The sequence below is a fragment of the Symphalangus syndactylus genome, chromosome 18 (assembly GCF_028878055.3).
Source record: "Symphalangus syndactylus isolate Jambi chromosome 18, NHGRI_mSymSyn1-v2.1_pri, whole genome shotgun sequence".
In the NCBI taxonomy this organism is placed as follows: domain Eukaryota; kingdom Metazoa; phylum Chordata; class Mammalia; order Primates; family Hylobatidae; genus Symphalangus; species Symphalangus syndactylus.
In genome coordinates this window covers 75,656,866-75,675,992 of record NC_072440.2, presented here as the reverse complement: position 1 = coordinate 75,675,992, position 19,127 = coordinate 75,656,866, and the positions used below count along the sequence as shown (strand labels likewise).

The following is a 19,127-nucleotide window of genomic DNA, read 5'->3' as shown; positions in this document are numbered from 1 at the left end:
ACTCAGTAGGACTGAAGTGAGGCCCAAGAATGCACATTTCTAGCAAGGTCTCAGGTGAGGCTGATGCTGCTCCACTGGGGCCACATGCTGAGAACAAGGAGTTTCAAAGCCCGGCCAGCAGGTTCCATGTCTGTTTCTTCCTGAGGGTGAAACCCCTTGTTGCTGTGGGCCCCCGTATCCCTCTTGTAATTGAAATATTTAAGGCGGGGCGTGGTGACTCACACCTGCCATCCCAGGTGTACCATAAACCCACCTATCTACCCACTACCTAGATTTGGTAATTATTATTTTCTGTATTTGTTTCATCTCACTCTGTGAGGTTAAAGATAAGTTAGACATTAGACATGTCACTCTTAAGTACAATTAACAAATTTCAGCATCATCTAATAGCCTGTCCACATTCTAATATTCTCAGTTGTCCCAATATATAAAAACATATTTCACCATGCACAGTGGCTCACACCTGTAATCTCAACACTTTGGGAGGCCAAGGTGGGAGGATCACTTGGGGCCAAGAGTTCAAGACCAGCCTGGGCAATATGGCGTGATCCTGTCTCCATGAAAATTTAAACAATTAGGCTGGGTGCGGTGGTTCATGCCTGTAATCCCAGCACTTTGGGAGGCCGAGGCGGGTGGATCACAAGGTCAGGAGTTCAAGACCAGCCTGGCCAAGATGGCGAAACCCCGTCTCTACTAAAAATAACAACAAATTAGCAGGCATGGTGGGGGGCACCTGTAATCCTAGCCACTCGGGAGGCTGAGGCAGAGAATTGCTTGAACCAGGGAGGCAGAGGTTGCAGTGAGCCGAGATCGCACCAGTGCACCCAAGCCTGGGCGACAGAGTGAGACTCTGTCTCAAAGAATAAAAAAAATAAAAAAATAAAAAATGTTATAAAAAATAAAAATTTAAAAAAGAAATTAAAAGGCCGGGTGCAGTGGCTCACGCCTGTAATCTCAGCAATTTGGGAGGCCGAGGTGGGCAGATCACAAGGTGAGGAGATCAAGACCATCCTGGCTAACACAGTGAAACCACGTCTCTACTAAAAATACAAAAATTAGCCGGGCATGGTGGTGGGCACCTGTAGTCCCAGCTACTTGGGAAGCTGAGGCAGGAGAATGGCTTGAATCCGGGAGGAGGAGCTTGCAGTGAGCCGAGATCGCGCCACTGCACTCCAGCCTGGGCGACAGAGCGAGACTCTGTCTCAAAAAAAAAAATAAAATAAAAATAAAAATAAAAAAATAAAAAATTAGCTGGGCGTGGTGGCATGCACCTGTGGTCCCAGATACTTGGGACGTTGAGAAGGGAGGATTGCTGGAGGCTGGGAGTTCAAGGCTGCAGTGAGCTATGATTGTGCCACTGCACTCCAGCCTGGGTAATAGAGCGAGATCTCATCTCTTAAAAAAAAAAAAGGTCAGGCACAGTAGCTCACGCCCGTAATCCCAGCACTTCGGGAGGCTGAGGCAGGTGGATCACCTGAGGTCAGAAGTTTGAGACTAGCCTGGCCAACATGGTGAAATCCTGTCTCTACTAAAAATACAAAAATTAACTGGGTGTGGTGGCATGCGACTGTAATCCCAGCTACTAGGGAGGCTGAGGCAGGAGAATCGCTTGAGCCTGGGAGGCAGAGGTTGCAGCGAGCCAAGATCACGCCACTGCACTCCAGCCTGGGTGACAAGAGCAAGAATCCGTCTCAAAAAAAAAAAAAAAAAGAAAAAAGAAATGATTGGCTGGCTTGGGAGGTGGGTGTTTTAAATGCTTCGTTGCAGGATCTGTAGTCCTCTGGCTGAGGAGTAAATTGGAAAACAGTTTGGCCACATGTATCAAGAACCTTTGAAATGTTTCTGCTTCCTGGTGCTGTAATCCCCCTTCCTGGAAGCTATCTCTTAAGAATAATCTAAGAGATGGACAAAGTGATGGCTGCCTGTGGCATACAGAAAGGGGAAGTTGCAGGTATGTGTGTAACTCTATTTCTAGAGCTACAGACAGACAGAGTGGGAAGAGGGGAGATTCTGGCCCCATCCAGGTGCACTGACTCCAGAAGGATCCACGCTCTGCATAGATGAGCCGGGTTTATGAAGGGATCCCAGCCACTCTCAGTTGCTGGGCACCGCCACCTCCTTCTATCTTTATCTCCCTACCCCATGATGTCTTTCGTCTGGAAGACGGTATCAAATCGTGGTTAGTAGGCACATGGGCGTTGCAGTCAGACATCCTGGGGCTTGAATTCCAGCTCTGCCACTGACCCTGACCTCCAGTGCAGGTTACTGAACACGCCTGAGCCTCAGTTTATCTTCAAATGGGGATAATTGTGCCTAAACGTCAAGAGTACAAAACACTTCCCATAGAGTGAGCTCCAATACAGTTCCCTACTGCTATCAGAAAAAAACACACAGTGGCGTGGAGAAGAAAACTCACTTTCAGAAAGCAAGGATGACACACCAGAGGGCAAGTCTGTTTTAAAATGGAAAGTTCTTGAGAGCAGGGGGGTGTGTGTTTTCCAGGAGGAGGCTGTGGGTGCTTCTCAGTGTCAGTAAACAATGGCAGGAATCCGGGGAAATGCCTTGGTGAGCACTTACTACCCGTGGGTGCTTTCTGTTCTCCCCCTGGTTTAGACCCGTCTAGTCCCACAGGTGAGGAAACTGAGGCTGGGAGCCGATCTCAGCAATCGCCCAGCCCAGATGCTGATCAGTGTAGCCCCGCTGCCTCTAATGCGTAGTTTCCTCAACACTGTTACTAATGAAAACTCTTTTAGGGTGCCACTGGCCAAAGTAGGAATGAGCAAATGGAAAAGGGAGACAATGAGGGCTCTGAGGCTCTGCGAGGTGGGTGCTCCCATCATACCACCCAATCAGGATGCGAAGCACTTGCTGATTCACACACACGCAGACAATGGGGAATTATGAAGCCTTGTAAAAACAGCAGAAACACCCAACAGACCCTCCATTTTTTTCCTAGTTAGCCCCAGCCTCCAAAACTAGGGCAAAAGCCTAAGCTTTGCTGAGTCACAATCATTTATCAAGGTAATTTGTAGGCACAGCACTCCGGATGCTATGCAATTTTTACCCCATTCAACAAATGCAGGACAACCTGCCGGGGAAGATTAGTCCTTCCTAAGTAACAAGAAGGACTCTAAATTCTCAGATTCTGGGTTATTAGGAATAAGAAGAGGCTGTGCAAACTAGACCACAGTGCGCAGAGAGGAGATGTGTAAAGAGACTTAACTTTCCTACCTACCCACAGCCACAACTAGGGAACCACATTCAATCTAATTGGGTGTTTTTGGCAGTCTGGCTGTTGCCTGCCCTCCAAGGCCTGCCAGGAACCAAGAATCCACCGCCCAGGCTTAGACACCTGCAAGGGCACTTGGGTGGAAGGATCCTGTCCCCCAACCCTTCCTCCTGCAGGAAGAGGACAGCATCAAAAGGCAGGTAATTGGTTCTCTGGTTGTTATTGGAAATATGGGAAGACGTGTCCACGGAAAAGTTGCATGGGCCTGGCACAGGTGCCTAAGGCTTCCCTTTGCTCAAGTCCACACTTGCACACACAGGCAAGACTCCCTGGCTTCAAGTTTCTGATTTAGCAGTTTCCTATGTTTTCAAGCTTTAAAAAAATCACCGTAAGGATTCACTCTCTTCTTATGAAACATACTTAAGTTCCCCACCTCACCCCCTAAAACAGAAAAAAAAAGCGTGCTTATTTGTTGTCCTTTTTTGACAAGAATTGTCTGTCTAAAACTTTTTTTTTTTGAAAAACCTTTTTTTTTTTTTTTTTTGTCACCCAGGCTGGAATGCAGTGGTATGATCTTGGCTCACTGCAACCTCCATCTCCTGGGTTCAAGTGATTCTCCTGCCTCAGCCTCCCAAGTAGCTGGGATTACAGGCATGCGCCACCATGCCTGGCTAATTTTTGTGTTTTTAGTAGAGACGGGGATTTGCTATGTTGGCCAGGCTGGTCTCGAACTCCTGACCTTAAGTGATCTGCCCACCTCAGCCTCCCAAAGTGCTGAGATTACAGGCATGAGCCAGTCTAAAAGATTTCCATTTAAAAAGACCCTCAACTTGAACGTGTAGCGTTTTCACCAGGCCCAGTCAGCATCAAGCTTTCTCAAGTTCAAGTTCATAGCACGATTAGAAAAAGCAGGCAGCTAGCTGAAGACAAACAGAACTGCTGTTTGCAGGGATCAGGCAACTTGGAGGAGAAGATGGCTCACAACCAGGGGAAACATGAACTGGCCTTCAGGTGTCCTATTTCCCCTCCTCGGCAAAAATCAGACGCATTGATTTACTCCATGAATCATTTGGGGGAAAAAGATTTCAGCTGAACTCATGAGATTTTAAAAAAAGTAGTGAAAAAGATTGAACTATTTTTAATACTCACTGGTTTCCCAGGTCTGGAGAGAGGTGGCTTAGCCTCACCTCAGCAGTAACCAAGTGTCATAGCATTTTGTTTTTCAACGTCAAGAGGAGTGTTGCAAAATAGTCCAAGTGGGAACACACAGGAATCGTGAGACTCTCTCGGTGCTGCTGTTCAGTAATGATGCACACTTTAAAAACACACGCACTCGGCTGGGCACGGTGGCTCACGCCTGTAATCCCAGCTACTCGGGAGGTTAAGGCAGGGGATCGCTTGAACCTGGGAGGTGAAGGTTGCAGTGAGCTGAGATTGTGCCACTGCACTCCAGCCTGGGTGACAGAGCAAGACTCCGCCTCAAAAACAAACAGACAAAAAACTACAAAACCAAACCACACACACACACTCAGGGGCTGGGGGTGGTGGCTCACGCCTGTAATCCCAGCACTTTGGGAGGCCAAGGCGGGTGGATCACTTGAGGTCAGGAGTTCGAGACCAGCCTGGCCAACACAGCAAAACCCCGTCTTTACTAAAAAGTACAAAAATTAGCTGGGCATGGTGGCGGACACCTGTAATCCCAGCTACTTGGGAGGTTGAGGCAGGAGAATTGCTTGAACCCAGGAAGTGGAGGTTGCAGTGAGCTGAGATCATGCCACTGCACTCCAGCCTAGGCAACAGAGCGAGACTGCATCTCAAAAAACAAAACAAAACAAAACAAAAATTAGCATGTGACTATAACTCCAGCTACTTGGGAGGGTGAAGTGGGAGGATCACTTGAGCCCAGGAGGCGAAGGCTGCAGTGAGCTGAGATTGTGCCACTACACTCCAGCCTGGGTGAACCACGGATGTAATGTTTCCATACATATAATGTATAATGATTATGTAAAGGTAATTAGCATATCCATCACCTCATTACATTACATATGTAATTACAATATGCCTCTGTCTCAAAATAAATAAATAAAAAACACACATTCACAAATGTAAACTAGTGTAGCCATGATGGAGAACAGCATGGAGGCTCCTCAAAACACTACAAATAGCACATCATATGATCCAGGCCACGCGTGGTGGCTCATGCCTACAATCCCAGCACTTCTGGAGAGAGGCTGAGGCGGGCAGATCACTTGAGCCCAGGAGTTCAAGACCAGCCTGGGCAACATGGTGAAACCCCATCTCTACAAAAACAACACAAAAAACTAGCCAGATGTGGTGGCATATGCCTGTGGTCCCAGCTACTCAGGAAGCTGAGGTTGGAAGGTTGCTTTAGCCTTGGAGGTCAAGGCTGCAGTGAACTTAGATCAGCCACTGCACTCCAGCCTGGGCAACAGAGCAAGACCCTGTCTCAAAAAACAAACAAACAGGGCCGGGCGCCGTGGCTCATGCTTGTAATCCCAGCACTTTGGGAGGCCGAGGCGGGCGGATCACGAGGTCAGGAGATCGAGACCACGGTGAAACCCCGTCTCTACTAAAAATACAAAAAAATTAGCCGGGCGTGGTGGCGGGCACCTGTAGTCCCAGCTACTCGGAGAGGCTGAGGCAGGAGAATGGCGTGAACCCGGGAGGCGGAGCTTGCAGTGAGCCGAGATTGTGCCACTGCACTCCAGCTTGGGCGACAGAGCGAAACTCCGTCTCAAAAAACAAACAAACAAAAATTACTATTACTATTGGCTAGGGGCAGTGGGTCACTCCTGTAATCCCAGCACTTTGGGAGGCTGAGGCAGGCAGATCACTTGAGCCCAGGAGTTCGAGACCAGCCTGGCCAACATGGCAAAACCCCATCTCTACTAAAAATACAAAAAACTAACTGGGCATGGTGATGCATGCCTGTAATCCCAGCTACTCAGCAGGCTGAGGCAGGAGAATTGCTTGAACCTGGGAGCTAGAGGTTGCAATGAGCTAAGATTGGGGCACTGCACGCCAGCCTGGGTGACGGAGCGAAACTCTGTGCAAAAAAAAAAAAAAAAAAGAAACATTACTATGTACTCCATGAACATGTACAATTATTATTTGTCAATGAAAATAAATAAAATGAAACACACACACCCCCTCAAGATCCATGCTTATAATTAGGTAAACAGAATTTTGACCAAAGCACCACAACAATTAAACAAAAAGGTCTTCTCCACAGATGGTTCTGGAATAAGTAGACATCCATATGGAATGAAGGAATCTCAACTCTAGTCTCATATCATCCATAAAAAGGTAATTCAAGATAGATCATAGATTTAAACATAAATGCTAAAACTAGAAAGCTCGAAGGAAATATGGATGAATATAACTTGGGGGTTTCTTAGGCAGGACATAGAAAAAGTCTATAAAACAGACTTCATCCTAATTAAAAACTTCTGCCCAGTAAAAGATACTGTTAAGAAAATAAGCAAGCCGGCTGGGCGCGGTGACTCAAGCCTGTAATCCCAGCACTTTGGGAGGCCGAGGCGGGTGGCTCATGAGGTCAGGAGATCGAGACCATCCTGGCTAACACAGTGAAACCCTGTCTCTACTAAAAATACAAAAAATTAGCCAGGCGTGATGGTGGGCGCCTGTAGTCCCAGCTACTCATGAGGCTGAGGCAGAAGAATGGCGTGAACCCAGGAGGGAGAGCTTGCAGTAAGCCGAGATTGCGTCACTGTACCCCAGCATGGGGTGACAGTGTGAGACACTGTCTCAAAAAAAAGAAAAAAAAGAAAAGAAAAAGAAAATAAGCAAGCCATACATTCGGACTAAATATTTGCAAAACAACGATCTGACAAAGGACTGATGTCCAAAATATGTAATCAACTGCTACAACTTTTTTTTTTTTTTTTTTTTTTGAGACAGAGTCTTGCTCTGTCACCCAGGCTGGAGTGCAGTGGCGTGGTCTCAGCTCACTGCAACCTCCACCTCCCAGGTTCAAGTGATTTTCCTGCCTCAGCCTCCCAAGTAGCTGGGATTACAGGCACAGGTGCCTGCCACCATGCCCGGCTAATTTTTGTATTTTTAGTAGAAACAGGGTTTCACCGTGTTGCCCAGGCTAATCTCGAACTCCTGACCTCAAGTGAGCCTCCCACCTCAGCCTCCCAAAGTGCTGGGATTACAGGCATGACCCACCATGCCTGGCCAACTTCTACAACTTAATGAAGAAACCAACAATCTGATGAAATATGGGCAAGATAACTGAACAGCTAATTCACAAAGGAAGATATACCTGTGGCCAGTAAGTACATCATTAGGAGTCATCAGATAAATGACAACAAAAACTGCAACGAGATATACTATACATCCATCAAAATGGCTCAATTAAAGTCTGACACCACCAAATGTTGCTAAGGAAGGGAGATACTAGAACTCTCATACATTGTTGGTGACAGTATAAATTATATGATCACTTTGGAAAAAGATCTGGCAGTTTCTAAATAGACCACCTATCCCATGACCCAACAGTTCCACTCCTTGGCATTTACTCCCCCAAACTGAAGATTTTGTTCTCAAAGACTTGTACAAAACTGTTCACAGCAGCTTTATTCATAATGGCCCCAAAATGGAAATAGCCTAGGTGTTCATCAGTTGAATAAATAAGCAGTGGTAGAGCCATACTCAGAAATAGAGAGGAAGGAACTACTCATACCTACAAAACATTGATGAATCTCAAAAACATTATGTAGGCTAGGTGCCGTGGCTCACACCTGTCATCCCAGCACTTTGGGAGGCTGAGGTGGGAGGACTGCTCAAGGCCAGGAGTTCGAGGCTGCAGTGAGCTATGATCGCACCACTGCACTCCAGCCTGGGCAACAGAGTGAGACTGTCTCTAAAGAAAAAAATAAAAAAAAAAAAAAGAAAAGATAAATTGATGAATGGAAGGATGTGTAATAAAGCAAATACAGTCACATGTCACTTAATGATGGGGATACATTCTGAGAAATGCGTCATTAGGTGATTTAAAAAAATTTAATATTCCCAAACGTGGATAGAAGGATTTTTATTATTTTTAGAGACAGGATCTTGCTCTGACCCCAGGCTGGAGTGCAGTGGTGTGATCATAGCTCACTGCAGACTTGAACTCAGTCCTCCTGCACTGGCCTCCCAAAACACTGGGATTACAGGTGTGAGCCACCATGCCCAGCCTGCAATGTTATCACTGTATGAACATCATAGTGTTCTTACCCAAACCTAGAGAGTATAGCCTATTGCTCCTGGGCTACAAACCTTTACAACATGTTACTGTATGGAATACTGTAGGCAACTGTAACCCAATGGTATTTGTGTATCTAAACATAGAAAAACTACAATAAAAATACAGTATAAAAAATAAAAATGATACACTTGTGTAGAGCACTTACCATGAATGGAGCTTGCAGGGCTGGAAGGCATTCTGGTGAGTGATAGAGAGTGAATGTGAAGGCCTGGGACTCACGGTTACCCTGAATTTAGAAAAAATTTTCCTTTCACGAATAAAATGACCTTAGCTTACTGTAGCTTCTTTACTTAATAAACTTCTAAATTTTTTTCAACTATTTGACCCCTTTGTAACAACACTTAGCTTTAAACACAAATACACTGGAGCTGATAGGAATTTCCCAGCTCTAAGATCATCTAATGGGACCTCCACTGTCGACGGCAAGGCATGACTGTGTAACAAAATGGTAATAATGATAACCTAGGTGGTGTATGCTTGAAAATCTTCATAATAAAATCTCAAGGGGAAAACTGGACAAAGTTATGAAAATGGACAGAGCCACAGCACTTGGTCTCCAGCCCAGCTCCAAAATCAAAGGACTACAGAACTATTTGCAGGGAAATATGGAAGTTCCCACTCTGACGCCTGCCTCCAGATTTGGCTACTGTATTCAAGAAGCCCCCAGACCATAGCCTTGTTGTCCTAATATGCCCCTGGGCCTTGGTATCAAAAGGCCGGAAGTACCATCCTAGGATTTTATACCCAAAAGATATGTCAAGAAAGCCTGGTGTGTGTGTGTGTGGAGGAGGAAGTGGGTTAGCCCAGCTCACCTGTTCTGCTTTTGACAGGGTCTTGCTCTGACACCCAGGCTGGAAGCACAGTGGCGCAATCACAGCTCACTGCAGCTTCAACCTCCTAGGCTCAAGCAATCCTGCTTCAGCCTCCCGAGTAGCTGGAACAACAGATGAACACCACCACACCCGGCCAATTTTTAAATTTTCTGTAGAGACAGGGTTTCGTCATGTTGCCCAGGCTGGTCTTGAACTCCTGGCTCAAGCGATCCACCTGCCTCCACCTCCCAAAGTGGCAAGATAGCAGGCGTGAGCCACAGCTCACCTGTTTTAAGTCATTTGATGCAGCAGAGAAAATAAAGGTCTGGGCATGTATGAAAGCTCCTCTGGGTGTTTAATACTAAGTCTAATTCCAGTGACTATGTCTGCTCCCACTGATAGAAGCAAATGCAGTAAGGGTTTCAGATCAAAAGCATAATCTTTAAATATAACTACAATTTACTGAGTACTTGTGCATGCTGGGCATTGTATGTAATTTCATTTAATCCTCACAACTACCCTGTGAAGTTGTTTATTTTCCTTTTATTTTTGAGACAGATTCTTGCTCTGTCGCCCAGGCTGGAGTGCAGCAGCACAATCTCAGCTCACTGCAACCTCCACCTCCTGGGTTCAAGTGATTCTCCTGCGGTCCCGAGTAGCTGGGACCACAGGCATGCGCCACCACGCCCAGCTAAATTTTGTATTTTGTGTAGAGATGGGGTCTCCCTATGTTGCCCAGGCTGGTCTCAAACACCTGGGTTCATGTGATCCTCCTGTCTTGGCCTCCCGATGTGTTGGGATTATAGACGTGAGACACTGCGCTGGGCCCCCTCTTTTTCTTTCAGAAAGAAGGGTCAGACTCTCCTCATTTCTCCCTGTGAGTGCTGCTGACTCGGCAGCCCGGCAGCCCACTCTACACACTCCTGCATTCACCCTCCTTTACTGTCTGTCTCCATCCCACCTTCACACTTTCCACTGAGCCGTGGGTGCTGACTACTCTAGGAGGGGTGGGCAGTCCTTCCTGCCAAGCCTGGGTTTCTAACTTTGTGGCTACAAAACTCCAGGGGAAGGGAGAGGAGCAGGAAGGGGGAAGAGAAGTTAACATGCTTAAAAAAAAAAAAAAAAAAATTTTTTTTTTTTTTTTTTTTTTTTTTTTAAAGAGACAGGGTCTCACTGTGTTGTCCATGCTGGTCTTGAACTCCTGGGCTCAAGTCTCTCAGCTTACAGGTGTGACAGAGGCTCTTGATTGGGGAAATTGTCTTACAAATCGGAATCTGCATAATGCCCTGGGATTCCAGCGTGAGTGCTAAGGGTCCTCATTCCTCCCACCCTCCTACAAGGCCACTTACCACCAGGGGTCAGCTCGGCACTGAGGAGCTGACCCATCGTGGCAGGTATAGCAGTTAGGGGTAAAAAGAAAAAGAAAAAAAATCCATGAACATCACCCTTAGTGGCTTAGCAGATTTTTCAGGAGTGTGAAATTTATCTGTGTATTACTAGACAGCGAAAACATCATTCCCTTATTAAAAAAAAAGAGAGGAGAAAGCCAGAGTCCTATGAAAATGTCTTTAATTTTCATCTTTAGGAAATACACTTTTCATTTTTATTTCCACCATACAAAAATGTGAAATATCTAAGAATGATCTATCTGAAGCGGGTGGAGCGAAGCAGCGCCATGAGCGTTTGTCGTTGCTGTGATCTGTTTCAACGGAGAATGGGCTGGGACATGTAGATTTGTACGATTACACACACACACACACACACACACACGTACGCACACACGCTGCCGTATCCCGAGACCGCCATCCAAACAAACGAACAGAGACTCTGGAAAGTGAACACAGCGCCACACATAAGAACAGAAGTTAACCTTTTTACTCGTACATCCCCCATAAGAAACTCACGTCTTAGGAGAAAGGAACTCTACATAAATATGCCCAAAGGCCAGGGCATACGGCAAGCCCCCTCATGGGTGGGCGTGAGTGGACATCTTCCTGATGGAAGGACAAGCGCGAGAGTGTCATGTTTTCAGGCAGCTATGGTGGGAAGCAGGGAGGCACAACCGATTTCTCCACTGGGAGACTAACCGAGGGCTGCAACCGCCTCAAAATCTCAGCGCGAGAAGATGCACGGGCAGGAGAGTACACTCCCAAATTCATGATCACAGCAGCCGGAATGTCAGCTCTTTTTGCAGATTTCACAGCTGACACTCCCCATGAGGCAGGTTCTTAAGCACACTGGGTCATGACAGGAAAGGCCTCACATGAGCAACATGGAATTCACTGGTTAAGCACGTACACATTCATGACAGCCTATAACCGTGATGAGTGTCAACGTCAACAGGCAGTTAGATTAAAAAGGGAAAAAAACCGCAGCCACAAAAATAAAACCTGTTTTCTTTCCCCCCCAGGAGACAACTTGGTTTCCAACCCCTCCCATACCACATTTGATTAAGTTAAATACAGTATGGCTTCCAAATGTGCCAGCCGGCTCTTGCTCACAGCGACAGCACCAGCGGTTTGCTGCCCTCAGGTCTTGGTTACCATGTGTCAGGTACTTCAAAGAGTGTGGCAGGGCTGTTCGTCGAGATGCTTCCTGGTGGGAAAGAATGAAACAATATGAACAGCAGGACGGCACCTTGAGGAGAGCATGACACGACCAGCAGAGAGACAGAGGGCCTGTGACGGCTGCAGATGGGGCCAGCATCTGGCTAAACAGCTGCGCTGGAAAGAGTCCACAGACAAGTCTTGTCTAGGGAGGGCAGTGCCCAGCATGGGAAGGTGAAACCACAGAAACATCACAGGGCGGGTGGAGGAAGCACCTCCCTGCCTCCAGAATCTATCTATTTATTTCACACAAGTTAAACTGTAGCCATGCACAGTATTCTTCACTGAGCACCATGCTGGATTCTTTGCTGGCAATACAGTGGGCATTTAATTCATATAATCTTCATTAAAAGCCCACCAAGGTGGTAACACTACCCCATTTTACAGATGCAAGAACAGATTGAGAGAAGTAGGGTAATATGACCAGATGTACAGAGCTAGCAAATGGCTGAGATGAGGTCTGAATCCTCCCACAGCACCAAGATCCCTGCCAAAGTCCCTGGAAACTGAGTTTCTCTGTGCTGTGCTGTGGATCTGCCTAGGAGAGAAATCTCAGGTGGGCAGCTGTAGGGCAGAGGGAAGCCAACCAGTGGGGGTTCCAATATCTCAACAGGGGCAAAAGAAGGTTGCAGCTTTTTCCAACTTCGGCGAAGCTCGCCGGGGTCCTCTTCTTGGATTGAAAAGATCTCTTCAGTGACAAACGTTTCACCCCAATGTCAGAAGCCCTTCTTTTTTATTCATGCCACTTTGTACAATAGGAGCAGCCGCGGCCAGCAACTCAGCTGGGACTGGACTTCAATGAATGTGAGGGAAGTCAGGAAAGAGCATGTTCATAATGGAAAGTGTGGCCCAACCAGGTGTCAGCTGCACAAGTGGTGCCATGCATTAAGTCATAAAGTAGAGCTGGCGAGGAAAACTGGCAGTCTCTCTTCTAGCTGCTAACACCAAGATTTTAGAAAGGGAGAGAAGTCTTTGATGATACCTCCAATGGGAAATAACTTTTAAATATGGAGCGGGTGCAGTGTCTTACAAACTAGGGAATCATATCACTGAGTTCAGAGTGGTTATCATCAGTAACAGGGATGCCTAAAGATAACGAGGTCTAAACACAAGAAAAAACATGAAGAGAATTTCAGCTAACATGAGAATTTCCACTTCTGATCATTTACTGTGATAAGATCCAGGGAGTTAGGATGAGGAGACCGGGAAAGAGTAACCGGAATCTTTCTGCCCTGGGTCTCATCGCTCTGAACAGGCACGTTCTGGCACTCCCAGTAAAGATGGCGAGACCACTCCGGAGAAGTGAAGATGGGCAGGAGATGATCCACTGAAAAGGACTCATGGGGTCCAGGGAGGTACTGCAAGGGGCCTGTGATAACCTGCAGCTAGCCTGGCCTTCCCAGTCACACACTGATACAATAAACACCTAACTGTATGAAAAGAAACATCCATTAAGGGCACTTTTATAATTCACATATGAAAGAAATATTGCAGTAGCCAATTAGCCCTGCTAAAGGTAAAAGCTACAATGCCAAATGGGGGGAACTGAAGTAAATTAAATCCAGTTCAGAGGAAAAAGGAAGATAAATTGCTAAAAGCAACTGCACTGCAATACTTGTAATCTGCACCTGCCATTAGTTGGGGTGTGTGTGTGAGTGCACAGTGAGCCATCAGACACACAGGAAGTGGTTCCATGAAGAGCTAAAAGGAAATAATGGAATAAGCAAAAAGTTCTGGAGTAAGGCAAGTCAAGTTGGACCATTTTACTAGCTGGATGACCTTGAACAGGTCTCACTGCTTCGACTAAGATGGACCTAGTACTATTTTATGCTGTATAGGACTTCTGTGATACAGCAAAGTTGCTAGGTAAGTTTTTAATAAATGCTAGGTCTCTTCCCCTTATCAATAAGCTGACCCAACATGGAACATGGCTGTTCCCCAGGAAGCCAACAGTCTATAATTTAAAAGATGCTAGTTTTCACTGTCTACCTGTGCAGCTGCTGAGCGACAATGATGTGTACAGAGGGGCCAGAACTGTAGGAGCCATCTACAGGAGACCCGGACCAGAGGGGCAATGAAGGCCACTAACAGTGTTCTTTCCAGCACCTTCCAGAAAGGGAGAGCTGTAGATCAAGAAAAGGCCAGTCTCAAAACTGGCGGATAAGAAGGTGTGGTTTTTAAAAAGCAGCAGCTACGGTCAGCTTTCCACAGAACTCATGTTCACAGCCCTGTTTTACTGGAGTGTAAGGAATCATTTAGGAACAACTTTTCTTTTTAAACGGATACTTGGCTGTGTGTGGTGGCTCATGCCTGTAATCCCAGTACTTTAGGAGGCTGATGAGGGAAGGCTTGAGCCCAGGAGTTTGAGACCAGCCTGGGCAACACAGGGAGACCCTGCCTCTACAAAAAATTTAAAAATCTGCCAGGTGTGGTGGCACACACCTGTGGTCCCAGCTACCTAGGAGGCTGAGGTGGGAGGATCACCTGAGCCCAGGATATCAAGGCTGCAGCAAGCTGTAATAGTGCTAATGCATTCCAGCCTGGGTGGGTGACAGAGAGAAACTGTCTAAAAAAAAAGAGGGAGGGAGGGAAGGAAAGAAGAGAGGGAGGGAGGGATGAAGGGAGGGAGGGAGATACTTAAGAACATCTGCCTCTTGCTACAGTGGACCTTAATCCACAGCTTGCATTATATACAAAGATTAACTTGAATTGTACATTTTAATTGTAAAACCTAAAACCGTAAAACTTCTCGAAGAAAACACAGAAGAAAATATTTGCAACTTAGAGTTATGCAAAGATTTTTTAGATATGACACCAAAGGCAAAATCCAAGGGGAAAAATCTGATAAACTGGACTTCATCAAAATTTAAAACTTCCACTCTTCAAAGGACACTGTTAAAATAATGAAAAGAGGCTGGCTGCAGTGGCTCATGCCTGTAATCCCAGCACTTTGGGAGGCCGAGGCCGGTGGATCACGAGGTCAGGTGTCCGAGACCAGCCTGGCCAACATGGTGAAACCCGTCTCTACTAAAAAAGTACAAAAATTAGCTGGGCGTGGTGGCAGGCACCTGTAATCCCAGCTACTCAGGAGGCTGAGGCAGGAGAATCGCTTGAACCCGGGAGGCAGAGGTTGCAGTGAGCCGAGATCGTGCCATTGCACTCCAGCCTGGGCGACAAAGCAAGACTCTGTCTTGAAAACAACAACAACAACAACAACAACAACAAACCACTACCACCACCACCAACAAAATGAAAAGAAAAACCAATCTAGAAGAATATATTTGTAAAATGCTTAAAAGGACTTGTATCCAGAATCTATAAAGGACTCTCAAAATGCAGTCAGAAAATAACCCTAGAAAAAAGGGAAAAAATGAAAAGATATTTCGCCAAATAAGAAATCCGGATGGCAAAAAATCACAGGAAAAGATGCTTATTAGTCATTAGGGAAATAAAAACCAAAGCCACAATGAGATACCACTATATACCCATTAGAACTGCTGAACAAGCAAGCAAAAGGGGTGTGTATCAATATCAAGTACTGGTGAAGGTGCAGAGTGAGCAGAAGCCTTGTATACTGCTGGGGGAAATCCAAAATGGTGACGCCACTTTGGAAAAGAGTGTATCAATTTCTTATGAAGTTAAATATACAGTTACCATATGACCCAGCAATCCCACTCCTAGATATTTACCCAAAGAAAATGAAAACTTAATTCATACAAAAACCTGTACATAAATATTTATAGCAGCTTGATTCTTGATTGCCAAAAACTGGCAACAATCTAAATGTCTTTCCCCTGGGTGATGGATAGTGATACCTGCATACAGTGGACTACTACTTAGCAGTAAAACGGAGTGAACTGAGGATACACGCACCACCACAAATCGCAAATACATCATGCTAAATGAAAGAAGTTAAATGAAAGGCTCAGAAGGCTAACTATCGCATGATTCCAGGTATATGACATTCTGGAAAAGACAAAATCGCAGGGACAGAAAGAAGACCAATGGCTGCTGGGATCTGTGTGGGGGTTGGGGGAAGGATCAACTCCAAAGGGGCATGAGGGAAATTTCTGGAGTGATGGAGTTCTATATCTTGATCATAGTGGTCGTTACATGACTGTACACAGATGTCAAAACTCATCAAATTTTATACCTGAAAGTGATGACTTTCATTGGGTACAATTATATCTTATTGAAGCTGACCTGGCAAAAGATACTAAAAACAATGTTTTAAATGAAAATCAACAAAATTTTAATATGAAATACTATGCTTATAGTTAAGATTATTTGGCCAACAGTTTCTAAAACGGGAAAAGGCAGGATACAAGCTGCATACAGGGTATGACATTGGCCACAGAACAAGAATGCTTGTTACCACAGCATCAAGTCGGGGGGCTGGGGGCTTAACTGTCTTCTATTTTTCTGCATTTTCCAAATTCTCATGCTGAGTACGTTATTTTTATTAACCAAAACAACAAAAAATTAAAAGATGGGGAACACAAAAGGTGAATATTTCTGCTTTTCTCCCCTTTACCTAACTGGAGTTGAAATGGAGAAACTTGAAGGGGTAAGGCATTGCTTTTTCCAGGTGAATCCCAAACGGAATCTAAGAAGCCACACAGGACACTGGAAGCTTCCCATTGTATCCTCTTCCACAGAGTGGACATCTGTACAGAGGAAGGTCCTTTGGGAAGCTGCACACAAGTTTCTAACTAGGAAATGCTCAAGGGGGTATGCCCTGGGGCCGGTTTCCCACACTAAGAAGGTGAGCCCCCTCCCTGCAAGGCTGATGACATCCTGGAGTTGCCAGGAGGAACAGGGAGAGCACAAATGCGCACTGAGTACCCTGCCTCTGCCTTACTGCACAGCAGCCCACACCTCCTTCGCCACGTTCACTGCAAACCACACTTGAACATAGTAATTAAAAGACTCCTTGGGAGGTCGCTCTGCTGCCTCGGCCTGGTCTCTCAGGTGACCCACAGCAGCAGCTGTAGATCTTGTTTCTGACTTTAATGAGACCAGTAACAGCATGAGGAGACTGCTGCTCTAAGTAGGTTCTAAATTTTTATACTGTAACCCTCAGGGTTTCAGCTTGAAAAGTTCAGCAGGTTAGTCAAGACTCCAATAAAACTCCAGGTTCTTTGGCAAACACTTAAAAGGCCTAATGTGTTGTTTTAAATGTTAGGGGAAAAAAGACTTTGAACAATGTCTCCATTTACAGGACAAAAAATAACCAGGAATAGTCAATCTATCTCCTTTGGGCATGCCTCTGTAATCACCGTCTAACTAAGGTGCTGATGGAACCTGCTGCTAGGGACCAGCCAGCAGTATTTTCAGAATGGTCAGCCCGGGCAGCATCAGACCATCCATGCGGCCCTGAGATTTTCCAGAGAAGTGAGGGGGTGGGCAGCGTTTCTGCAGGCCCCAGGAACACATCAACAAGAACAAGTATGTGACAGAAATCCTTCAATTAAACATGACCTGGGAAAACAGCCACACTTCCTAAAGACATTTTATTCCAGCATTAATGGCATGCAGAATAGTTTTCCTTTGCGTACCAACTGAGTATGTACCTAGAACTGCTCGGATGGAAAGTGGCTGGCACTACCAATCAACACAGTCATATCAACAGAAAAGGAGGGGACTTACACTGTACATTCACCTCCTGAAAATAGGATCGAAACAACCACACTTAAGAGAAAAATATTTGCTGAGTACATAGTATATACATAAACTGGAAGCCCTGAAGGAGAGTGGTTACTTGGCTTTCCCTCCCTCCCTCCTTCCTCTCTCTCTCTGTTTCTTGAGGAGGAGTCTTGGAGTCTTGCTCTGTCACCCAGGCTGGAGTGCAGTGGCGCCATCTGGGCTCACTGCAACCTCAGCCTCCCGGGCTCAAGAGTCTCCTGCCTCAGCCTCCCAAGTAGCTGGGAGCACCACCATTCCCAGCTAATTTTTGTATTTTTAGTAGAGACAGAGTTTCTCCATGTTGGCCAGGCTGGTCTTGAACTCCTGACCCAAGGTGGTGGAATAACGCGTGAGCCACCATGCCCAGCCGGCTTGGATTTCTATTGAATGACTTTATCACATGAAAGTCTAGATTGGTAATTGTTTCTGATCTAGAACAGCTGCAAGAAACACTCACCTGTGTGATGAATCCTTCATTTCCTCTAAAGTCTGGATGAGTTTCCCCAGCCTCCCACATGTCAGTTAGATACTTTCAAGTCTGCAACTCTAAGCCTCAGTTTCCTCTGTACAACTGGGAAAGAGTATCTGCACCTTACTGCATGTTTAAAAGGTCTAGACAAGACAATAAAGGATGTTCCTAGCATGCTGTCTAATAGTATAAACCCAATAAATAGTCCTTTCTTCCACTATTTATGTCATTTTGTTATCTGGGATTAGGTCTAGTACTTAATTCTTAGTGTATCTTCGATATCAAAATGTATACTATGAGTTCACATGCTTGGGTCAAGAAAAAAATTAAAAGAAAAAAAACAGATATAAAGAGATTACATTTTTTTTTTTTTTTTTGAGATGGAGTTTCGCTCTTGTAACCCAGGCTGGAGTGCAATGGCAAGATCTCAGCTCACTGCAACCTCCGCCTCCCTGGTTCAAGCGATTCTCCTGCCTCAGCCTCCCGAGTAGCTGGGATTACAGGTGTGCACCACCATGGCAGGCTAATTTTTATATTTTTAGTAGAGACGGGGTTTCGCCATGTTGGCCAGGCTGGTCTTGAACTCTTGACCTCAGGTGATCTGCCCACCTCGCCCTCCAGAAGTGCTGGGATTATAGGCATGAGCCACTGTACCTGGCGAGATTAAATTTTTAAAAATTTGTTTTCTGTGGTATTTGTTGAGCACCAGTTGTTCTGGGATTGCCACAACATAGGATATTCCAGTGTCCTAATTTTTGCTACTTCCTCCTTGGAGAACAGAAAATACCCACAGGTAGTGCCCTATCTTTTATGACTTTCATGCCCTCACTGCCAGTGCTGGGCCCCCAAGCCCCCGAGGATCTGTTGAGTACCCGCTGAGATGCTTTCCTGAGTACCAGAGCTCAGACTCAACGCCTCAGCACCGTTTTGGGTTGGACAGACTTAGTTGCGCAGTGCCTAGCATTCTAATACAGTTCCCGCCACCACCCGAACCAGACCCTCGCGGCTCCTGGCACACTCTAAATACTTC

General features: G+C 45.8%; 1 protein-coding gene across 6 annotated transcripts in view; it reads right to left on the bottom strand.

Moving 5' to 3' along the window:
• Positions 1-10,889: 10,889 nt before the first annotated feature.
• The window catches only part of PARN (poly(A)-specific ribonuclease), a 200,656-nt gene continuing 192,418 nt past the window's right edge, over positions 10,890-19,127 (bottom strand). For all 6 annotated transcript variants that reach the window (XM_055252462.2, XM_055252463.2, XM_055252466.2 and 3 more), the window contains one exon: positions 10,890-11,932. In XM_055252462.2, the coding sequence (XP_055108437.1) occupies positions 11,877-11,932 (56 nt within the window). In that variant the 3' untranslated portion in view covers positions 10,890-11,876. The remainder of the gene's footprint in view (positions 11,933-19,127) is intronic.